Genomic DNA, 12,032 nt, shown 5'->3' on the forward strand with positions numbered 1-12,032 from the left:
TTTAGACATGACTCAACTTGTTGAGATTTCCTTTCATTATGATTCTCAGGTACTTGAATCTCTTTCTAACTCATGTCTACATCTCTTCTAGAGATTTTTCATAACTTTTTGCTTCCCTGGTGCCATATTAAATTTCTGCTCCTTTTATTTTCCTGAGGATGCATATATTTGGAACCATAAGTCTATCACACTTAATTTGATCCTTAGACTTATTAGCAGTTGATCTTATTTTTCTAGGATATTAATATTTATTGGATCACATCTGTTATATGTGACTTTGTCACTCAAGGTCAGAAAATGTCATCTAGCATCTTTGCTAATAAATTATCTTTTCAATTTGTAGAGCACATTTCAAAGTACGAGAATTAAGATAATTTCTCTCAATATATTTCTTTTCAGCTGTTTATTTTTTTTTCCCCTCATGTTGGAAAGACTGACTCACCGAAACAACAGTCTCTACATCTCGAGATATTCAATCATCAAGAGAGATTTATATCCAGCATATTTCTAATATTCTTTCAAATCCCATTTTAAACACTGTGGTGGAGCAACTCAATATGTATAACACATTTAGATGGGATATATATGGTTTATGACCCAAACCAATTGTAATGGGGAGTACTCATGATAGTTTGTTGGTTTGATCCGAATTTATTGACATATAGAGTTATTTATGTCAATTACATAGTATGGTTTCACCACCATTGTCAATTAACCAAATACTTTTGCAAACTCAAAATTGATATATGGTGGATGATCAGTCCACAATATCTCTTTGTATATGTACCAGAAAATTGACACTATCCAAATTCATGGGGTCGGTGAAAAGCCATATAATCAGGTTGCTTTGTAAAGCAGCACACATAAGAAATCACTACGAAAACTCTTCAGGTTCTCTAATGAATCTTTTTAGAAATTTCTAATTATTCTTTCGCATCACCACTGAACCGGAATGGCTTAACCGGTCATCCCAAACAATGAGATTTTCACAAAGCATTTCATCTTCTAGATAATGCATGTAATCTCTAAAATACTTATATTGTCTTCGGTAATAATACTTATGATTTTAAAGTATTTTTTCTTTGCTTATTGTCTCAACAAGATTACTTTTCAAATCCTAAAGATTTGCTCTATCATATGAGTGATTAAACTCATTTTGGGTGTGAACATAATCTTAAATTTGTTCCTTCACCTCGTATGTGGGATTCATCAATTCTCCCCCTTGAGATGATGACACTTCATGTCTATCAATCTCTATTTGAATCCCACTTTGTAATTAATAACATTCTCAAATTGGGTCATGTATTATATCTTAGACACTTTTAACTTTGAGACTAATTGGGAGATTATAACACATTAATATCAAATTGTTTTCCCATAGACAATAGCATATATACTCTTCAAGAGCTTTCAATATTTTTTTACTACTTCTTAATATTGTAGTGAATAGTGGAAATTGTCTCACACTAGCTTCTTTTATCCTCGTATATGTATATGAGATAAGTACTTCTTGTACTTATTATTCACTGCTAGTGGAGAAACTAGTCGACGTTGACCGCAACTTTATATATCATATCCACATCATGACCACTTTGATAGCAACTTTCTTATCATTTTTGTGACCTTTTTCCTTTTTACTTTATAGTATAAAGAAATATTCACTTCAAAGAATAAACCAAATCAATAGGATGTGATTCAAAATGAATTCATCAACATCTCATAATTTTACTTAGTCAAAATAACAAGATTATAATATATTGTTTTAATATATTTTTCACTATATTGTGTCTATATGACAACAATATTTTCTGACTAATAAAGTATATATTCTCTAATATTTTTCCATAAATGATATTATTTTCAATATACAATCTTGTTAATAAGTTGAATCAAGTTGATTTGTATATATTCTCTTATATACTTTTAGTCATTTACTTTCTTTAGATTATTCTAAAGAACTAATGAATTTATATGGTCATATACTCATATACTTGAACTTAAACCTCCTCGTAGAAGTGATGCCAATAAAATATAATCAGTAATCATTATTTAGTAATTTGTTACTAGATTTTCAGTTTATTCACCAAACAAGGTTGGGAACAAGATTTAAAATATTTCATCACAATATCATATCTAATATATATTAATTAGATTTAAGTTTGTGATTAAACAAATAAATTAATTCACAAACATTATAAACAATCATATAAATGAATGTTCAATTAGTATTAAATATTAAGCATCATTTCTTTATATATATATATATATATATATATATTATATAATTATAATATATATTACGATAGTAAAGGTGTGTACATAGTAAACTAACAGTTGTAATTGTTATTATTATTATTATTATTATTATTATTATTATTATTATTATTATTATTATTATTATTATTATTATTATTATTATTATTATTAATAATAATATTAATATTTTATTTTATTTTAAAGACCTAAAGTCATTCACGAAAATAGACGTGCTTATCTATATATAAAGTTAACTTTTCTCACTTCTCCTTACTCCACATAAGCATCCACCTAATCAATTTTTTTTGCATAAAAAATTACTATTTTTAATATTCATTCATTGCATATTTATTACTTATAATTAATAATAGTAAAAAATAAATAAAAAACGAATTAACTAATTCAATTTTAAAATAGTATAAACAATAATATAATTTTTAGTAAATAATAAAAATAGTAACTATCTAAAAATGAATTAAATAAAATAACTGAAAATTTTAAAATAGTAAAAATGATATTATAAATTTGTTTTAGTAATAATGTTATTGTTAAAATTATAACCAAAAAATGATTATATTCCAAAATTTAGAATAGGTTAAGTTTTAAAATGCATGGTGGAGTAAAAAAACAAGTTTTGTAATTGTATTTATAAAAACCAATACATGAAAATAAAATTGAAGTGAAACATTAGTTTCTAAGAAACATATACCATACAGATTTATTATTAAATTTTACTTATAAGAAAGAAAAAATTAATTACTGAACTTAACTTAACTTAAAAGTTTTGATCTAAAACAAAGACATTGTAAGGGGCACACTTTTGTTTTGGGAAAACTATGAAAATGAATTTTGGAAAAATAATCTATCTAAAAAAAAATCAATGGTCAGGAAATATAGAAAAAATGATATGTAAGCCGTTATAAAAAGTGGCATGTGATTTGTGTAACATATCTCATAAGATATATTATCAACTGGAGCTACAATTTTATAACATGATATAAAATATAATATATATATATATATATATATATATATTATCAAATGCTTTTAACTCAAAACATTGGTAAAAACAATATATTTAAAATACACTAAGTTTCTTTTTTTGAGAAGACGAAACTGGGGTTGCATCACAAAATTAACATCTACAAATAACATATGAGATTTTAGAAAAATATGTAACTTGGATTATTGAATAGATATTTATTGTGGGGTTTAAACATTTCATCATTTAAGCATTCTTGACTTAGTCGGAAATTCTATTATGGCAGATGATGCATTTGGACAACCTCATTGTAGCGACATAACACTAAAACTGTTCAAAAAAATTTGTATATTCGCATTTAATGTAGAATATCGATATGTTTAAATGTTCTCTATAATTAGGTCAACAACCGACATTGACGTTAGAACTTTTAAGATTATGTTTTCATGAGATATGAATATGGAATAAACTATGTTAAAGATAAAATGTCAGAAGATTGTGGACAAAATTATTGCGACACTAGACAATATATGTTATATATAGATTAGTAAAATAAGTACGAAATTTATATAAATTTATCTTTTAATCTTCAAATTATATTTATATTCATTGATTCTTATTAATATAAATTTCAACTAAAATCCCACGTAAAATCGCAAATAGATATAGCAAAGAAATATTATCTTCAAAAATATATATGTTGTATATCACTGAGTTAAGTAAGTTTAATATTTATATAGATTTATACTCAAGAGTTGGAATGATTATATTTGATCTCAACAATTTCTATTGACAAGAAATATTTAAATCAAAATTCCGCACGTGCACAAGTACAAATTCTATTTAGACATAAAAATAATACTTATCTCAAGAGAAGATGTTGTCCAGGAGCAGACACGTAAGCATCGTTGGCTAATAATTTTTACTCGGTCCTCTTATGTCAAGGTATAACTCGTATGACGTCGTCTCCGTATATAAATCAATACCGAGACGACGCCACAAACTCTGCATCAATTATTAGACTGACTAAAACCAGCCGGAGCTTATAAACGATGCATCAAACAAACGATACCACGTGAGTATATTATAAGACATGAGATTAAATAAACAGATTAAATAATAAAGTATTAATCGATGATGAGTAAATTTCAGTATTAGACCATATAAATTCACTAGTTCTACGGGCCTACGGCTTTAGGTCTCTTGGTGCAACAATAAATTCGATCACATTACAACAATTTGTACAACAAATCAACGCACCGAACCACAAATAAATTTCAAGCAGATGTAGCTTAATGAACTCTACACCACACCTTAAGGATATAAATCTACTAAAGAACGAAGTTATCCATCATTACTAGAACTAATTAATCAAATTTGATTTTAAAATGCTTCTGGCTAAACCTATAGAAATGATTCATGTGTGCAAAAATTTTCAACGTTAAGACAGGTTTGGAAAATGTGGCCCTCAACTAATAAAATTTATCATGTGGCTTAAGTTGCGTTGCAAGTTTTTAACCTTGTATTGCTAAACTTTACAACGGATTTGTAGATACGATATTCTTTTCATGAAACTTTGATAGATACACTCGTACACTGATACACATAACAAGAAGTTAATGATATATAAAAAGTGAACTAAAATCTAAACTTTACATATCAAACTAGAACAATTGTAAAGAATCAACTTAGGTTGATTAACACTCTTGTATTTCTTTTACAATATTTGTGTCTCAAACTCTAGAGAACAATATTTATATACCTGACTCCAATATTAATACGCAACGTTGTATTCCGATGAATACGGCTCGAGTCAGTATACTGAGGAGAAGATTATTGAATTTAGCTGCACTAAAATCTAACCCTACCCCACCCAATTGACGAGTTAGCCACCGACGCATAAATTAGGACGGCCCGTTTTAAAATTTCTGAAAACGATATTTCTCAATTTGAAATTATGCTTTGTGTAGTATTCTCTTGGTTACATAGTTCACACACAAATCGTAATAATATTTAGAATCTTACTTACACCTTTAAAAAAACTTTGAAAAAAAAAACTATTAATGGGTTTCTTTTTCTGAAATTTTCGAGGATAAAACCAATAAAATTTTTAAAATTTGTACACAATTATTAAAGCAGTATGAATGTCTGAAGTATTATCACTACTTTTAATTTGGACCTATTCACTCTTAAAACTGTACACGTTTTCCTATCGCTTTAAATCCAGGATCCTCTATTGTGATACATGATGTCTCTATATCGTTTATATGTATACATTCGTTTACTACATCATAGATTAGTTAAAATTCATTCAAATAGATGTTTTAGTCAGTTAAGTGAATAGTATAATGCAGTCAAATCTAGTCCTATATATAAACTTCATCCTCGTTCATTGTGCGAAGCCTCAAGTTCACTTGCGCCCCCCTATTGACATTGACCCCCAAAATCTTAGTATTTGTTGCGCTACAATTTCCGAATTAGAAAAAAACCCTAAACATCAATACTTTCAATAGTTTTCCACAACGACGGTTTAAAAAATCGCAGAGAAAGAATTGAAAAAAAATAAGTACCAAATTCATCGAGTAGGTTTACACGTCATTTTCTTCTGGTCATAATTGGTTGAACTTGATTTGCAACTTTCTCGAGAATCTTCCTGGCTTCATCCTCCCTAGGAAAATTGTCCAAAGCCTTAATTCTCCATACCTTATTCCAAATCCATCGGAGCCTTCACAAAATCTAAATTCGATCGGCAAAGAAAACAATTGCCAATAATTTTAGACCTATAAATATGTGGCTTCTATTATTGAATAAACATACTTTTGCACAAAATTTGAATTTTCTATATTATAAACACTATAGCCTAATTATTATGTGCTGAATTAGGTATTAGTTACCAAGGCTATTAAATGGGTTGTCTACGTCCATTTTAGACCTATCCAATATTGCAATTTTGAACATTTTAATTGACAACAATATCCATTAACGACAATGTTTAAATGAGATGTCCGATCCATTAGTCAAAAATATTACATAGAAGTTTACGTTTACATAGAAGTTTACGTATAATATACATATATTTACATAGAAGTTGTCAATTAGTTACGTAAACTAATTGACAATAATCATATATATAAAAGTAATGTTTTGATTTTTCTTTATTGGTTGATTTTCAATGTTTTCTAATTTTTTTTTTTTGCTTTTTAATTGGTTTAAACAATATTTAAAACCCCCAATAAACACAATATATTTAACTCACACATTAAAATAAAATTATAACTGAAAATAAAATAAATTATGCATCAATCATATTTCACCACTCAATTTTATTGAAACACAATAAATTACTATTGTAACTCCATAATTCTAAATGTAACTTCCATCATTTCTTATCATATATATAAGTATTCTCTTAATCTCTCATTCTCTCGTATTAGCATTCTTTTACTATTTCATTTTCACATTCTCTCATTCTCTTCTACAATACCTCAAATCATTTTTCGAATTTTATTTTTATTTCTTATTTTTTTATTTCTTATTCTCTTAATTTTATTTTACATTGTTCTTATTTTAAAAGCTTCATCTCCATTATCTAATTTGGATTATTATCTTATAAGTAATCATTCTCTCCTCCTCTCCCACCAATATCAAATATTGTTATATCTCTGTGTTGTAAGAGTTTGATTCTATATTTTAATTTAGAAAGATTATATATATTTAAAATTGTTTTCAATTTTTATTTTATTTATATATATAAAAAAATTCTTTTATATTTCTTGCCTTTCTAATCTATTCATATTTATTTTTTTTAATTTGCATAGTTAAATTTAAAAATTCACATATGTTGGTTTTAACAAAAAAATCAACTTTATTTGAGAATTAGATGTTCCTATTCATTTTTAAACAATCAATATGCAATCACAAGTTCCATTTTCATTGCTTAACTCCATGGTTAAACTATAATATATGTTGTCCTATATGTAGGAACAACAACATACTTGTTTAATATATTTAAAAAAGCAGATGATTAATCGAAATAAACATTTCTCCAGATTTTATAATTCAATCAGTGTGATTGTACTTATTACTTTGAAAAACATTTACATTGAAGTTCATAAAATCATATAAGAAAACTAAAATACTATGTCACTTCAAATTTGGAAAGAAACACTTGGTATTCCTTTTTTAAAAAGTCAAGACACATATAAAAATTTATCAATAATTAACTCACTTTAAAGGCATAAAAGGTCATTTAACTCAAAAATAACGTATATCTAATAATTCCATACATTCCTCCCACAAATATATATATATATATATATATATATATATATATATATATATATATGTTCAAGATTATATTTAAATATTACAGAATTTTTTAGTTAGCTAAACTTATAGTCACATATATACAATATATATACATAAGAATTTATATTACTTATTAACACCATAATTCGACCCATTATTTGTTTAATTCAAAATTGGTTTCAAAGCCAACTAAAGAAAAACAGAAAGGATCTTATTGATATTAGACCAAAACATGGGCATACAAACATAATCAGTTACACAGAAGATAATTATTTTAAAAAAAAAATTATTATTGCAACATCAACGTATGAAGGGTTTTCATAAGTAGTTAATTAGAAAATCTAAAATACAATAAATGTATTGGGAACAATATCAGTCAATGATAAGATTGAATCCTCAAAAACAAAAAACAACATCCTCATAATTCATAAAAAATAAACGCTACAATTGTACACATCTAAACGAAATAATATAAAGATATAGTGTATAAATACAAGTGACTGCGAAGATTTTTTTAAAAATAATTTTAAATCATGTTGTGTTTCTTTACAAAATTGGTTTAGTTTTTGCTTTAATTTAATTTCATAAGTTTATATTCTATAGTGTATGTTGATTTGTGGCTGTAGTTGTTTTTGGTCTATTTTTAAAATTTCCCTGTCATCTGTTAGTTAGATTGTTTATTGCATTTTTCTATACGTGGTTGTAGTTCCTTTTTTGTTTTTTTGGGTAGGTATTTAATAAAATGTATGAGGGAGGATTGTTTGTGAATGCTTCAGTGATTGTGTAACATTCTTACTGGGTGAGTAATTTGCTTCAAAGTTTTAAAATTACTTACAATTGGTTGTTTATTGTGTTAATTTTGTTTGACATCGATTGGGTCCAATTATCACTTTAGGCCTTAAACTCTTGGGATATTTTGGGTGAATAGTGGAATTTAATTGAGTTGGGATTGTATTACTCATGTTTGAGCAAGTGTCTTGTAACTGGTTGTTTTCTTCTTTGCCGTCGATCTCTTCCTAAACGGATAAGAGATGATCATTCTTTGGATCTACGGGACAGTAGAAGGCTTTTAAGGTTTTTTTTATGCTCGTACTCTGTTTCAATTATCCATAGTATCGATGCTGAACATTTTAATTTTTTTCCCCCGTGTTTGGGTGATTTCTTCTTGGCTTGGCACACTAGTTATTTCGTTGAACGTAAGTGTTAACTGGAGTTCTATTTTTAACAAATTTAAATATGTAGTCTTTCTTTGATTCTCTAATTGATTAATCAATTCATTTTTTTGGTTGCTGTAATTTTAGATTCGTAAGAGCATTATTACTCCAGCAACTTGAGAGAGTTACTCAAGAATTAATTAACCATATAATTAATATTAAAATAATTAAAGTAACCCAGTTAGAACTTAACCAAAATCATCCTTCCATTAGAGTAATCCAATGAAGGTTACTCTTCATTAAAATAATATATTTTTTAATTTTTTTTGTTAATTAATTATAAAATTTTACTAATCTATCATGTATAAAAAATATTTATATTATTTATATTAAACATATTTTACAAAATTCGGAATATTAAACATAAATTATAAAATTCAAAATATTAAATATATTAAACAGAATTTGGAATAAGATTTATTGTGCGGTTGCACCAAATTTTTGCCAAATATGCTCAATCAAGTCTTTTTGCAAAAGATCATGCATTTGTGTATCATGAACATCATTTCGAATGTCCATCATATTATGTAGATTTGTTGGCATATCTGTAGAATATGATAAATCGACATGAGAACTTCCGCTTCCTTCTCCGTGATGGAATTCCGTTGGTTCGTAGAAATTGTGGTCATGTCGTTCGTCTTCCACTATCATGTTATGCAAGATGATAGATGCTCACATTATTTTCCCTATTTTTCCTTTATCCCAAAAAAGTGCGGGATTCTTCACGATTGCAAATCGAGCTTGCAAGACTCCAAATGCACGCTCTACATCTTTACGACATCCTTCTTACCATTGAGCAAAGAGTTTTGCTTTTCGACCACGTGGAAGTGTAATGGATTGGATGAAAGTTGCCCATTTTGGGATAGATACCGTCCGTGAGGTAGTACGCCATTTTGTATTGCCGTCCATTGACAACGTATCTAACTCTCAGAGCTCGGCCCTCTAGGATATCATCAAACACCGGGGAGCTGTCCAAGACGTTGATATCATTTAACGAACCCGGTGGTCCAAAAAATGCGTGCCAAATCCATAAATCTTTTGATGCCACAGCCTCTAGTACGATTGACGGTTTACCAGATCCACGTATATATTGTCCTTTTCATGCAGTGGGACAATTCTTCCACTCCCAATCCATACAATCTATGCTCCCTATCATTCAGGGGAAACCGCGTTGTTCTCCAATATTCAGTAATCGTTGGAGGTCTTTCGCTGTAGGTCTTCTGAGATACTCGTTGCCAAAAAGATTTATAACTCCCTCGACAAAATGTAGAAGGCATTTGTGGGAGGTTGTTTCAGCGAGTCGTAAATATTCATCCACCGCATCTGTCGAATATCCGTAAGCCATCAAACGAATAACTGCCGTACATTTTTGAAGTGCAGAAAGACCAAGCCTTCCAGTAGCATCTCGTCTTTGTCTGAAGTATGGTACTCCATTCTCAATAGCGGTAACAATACGAAGGAACAATGGTTTGTTCATTCTAAAGCGACGACGGAACATATCGTTAGTGTAAGTCGGATTATCACTAAAATAATCATTCCACAACCGAGTGTGGCCTTCTTCGCGGTCTCTCTCAATGTGCACTCTTCGGATTATTGGAGCTGGTGGTACATCTGGGTGAGTGTAGTTGTATTGGATCTCCTCCACTATACTATCAACTTCCTCTTCTACAATATCATCAACTTCTTGATCGGAACTCCAATTAAACATTTTTGGCAATTTGGGTATAGTAGAAGGCTTATGAGAAGTTTGAGTAGAGAATGAGTAATAGAGAAAGATTTTTTCTAATAGAGAAGGAGTTTTCTTTGGTAGAGGAGGAGTTTGAGTAGTGAAGATAGGAGGAAAGTGAAGAGAAAAAACTTGAGAAGAATCGGAACACAATGCAAATTTGGTTGTAAATGGAAAAGAAAAATACACCAATATATAGACTTAAGACTCGAGACACAAGCAAACAAACTACTTCACGGGTTAAAATAAAACCAAAAGCAATACAACCCTTAAAAAAAGCAAAGCCGTGACTGTCCTCTTGTGAAACAAATACACATGTGACTGTCCTTGCCAAACAAATACAACCAAAAGCCATCCTAGCCATACACTTCATACTGTCCTAACCGACACTCAAAACCCATCCTAGCCATACACTCAAAAGACACAAGTAAACAAACTACTTCACATCCGTGACATGTTCCACATCCGTGACATGTTTCCCAAATCTGTGACATGTTTCACATCAAGCAAACTTCTTCTCTTCACGTGACATGTTCCACAGCTACATTTGTGTTCCCGAAACCTGAAACAAAAGAATACAGGTAGAGTTAAGCACAACAAAACTTATTAAACACAAAACATAAAATCATGAGAGACATAGAATAGTGACAACATGAGAAAGACACAGAAGAGTTAGACATAACAAATGAAAATAATTGAAACCTAAATGTTTGTCAACATTTGATCTACGAGTTTGTCTCTAAGAGCAACTTCAGCGGGTGTTAGTTCACTCTTGTTAAACAGGCTGTCTAGCAATCTCATTTTGCCGTGCTTCTCTTTAGCTGCTTGTTCTTGATCCTTCATTGCAATGATCTTGTCTAACTTACGGACAGAACCATCGTCGACATCAATACTAACAGTCGGTCTCTTCCCTTTGTTCTTAGCAGCTTTAACCCCCGGAGGCCTCTTCTCAGCTCCATCATTGCTCGAAGTAGGAGCCTCAGATGCAAGCTTAGTCCGCTTGTGGCTACATTCTTCAGTAATCCATTTCTGATCGTGCTTCAACTCCCTCCAGCAATGTACAAGGAGAAATGGCTTCTTCATGTCGTTATTGTAAAGCTCATACGCCATTCTCAAGACATCATCTTCTGATTCTCCACTCTTCCTTCTTGTACACGCTTGTGCGTAACATTCCACAAACTTGTTGACTTGGTGGTTTATCTTGTTCCACCTAGCCTTACATTGTGATTGCCCTCTTGCGTTTGAGGCGGCTGATCCATCATTTGCTTTCTAATATTTTGCAACTCTCTGCCAGAAACTATATTTCTGCTGCTCATTACTTACAACTGGATCCTTGCTTGTGTTTAACCAAGCACTTATGAGGTTGACATCCTCCTCTGCAGTCCACCTCTTCCTACTTCCTCTGCCTCCGTCTTCTTCAGTCTCTTCAACCTCAATACAGTCTTCAGTATCGGATGTTGGGCTAAAGTTAAGATTCTGAGAAGAGCATGTTGAGCTAAAATGGGATGGCTGAGAAGAGAATGTTGAGGTAAAGTGGAGTGGCTGA

General features: G+C 29.9%; 1 protein-coding gene across 1 annotated transcript; it reads right to left on the reverse strand.

Annotated features, from left to right (window-relative positions):
- Positions 1-9,916: 9,916 nt before the first annotated feature.
- On the reverse strand, positions 9,917-10,468 carry LOC104720637 (uncharacterized). Its single transcript, XM_010438518.2, has one exon. The coding sequence runs from the start codon at positions 10,466-10,468 to the stop codon at positions 9,917-9,919; it is 552 nt and encodes a 183-aa protein (XP_010436820.2).
- Between the last annotated feature and the right edge of the window lie 1,564 nt (positions 10,469-12,032).

This window comes from Camelina sativa, chromosome 10, assembly GCF_030686135.1.
Source record: "Camelina sativa cultivar CO46 ecotype springtype chromosome 10, ASM3068613v1".
Classification (NCBI taxonomy): domain Eukaryota; kingdom Viridiplantae; phylum Streptophyta; class Magnoliopsida; order Brassicales; family Brassicaceae; genus Camelina; species Camelina sativa.

Coding starts and splice junctions, on each gene's coding strand:
- LOC104720637 (XM_010438518.2), bottom strand. CDS start 10,468: ATGTTTAATTGGAGTTCCGATCAAGAAGTTGATGATATTGTAGAAGAG.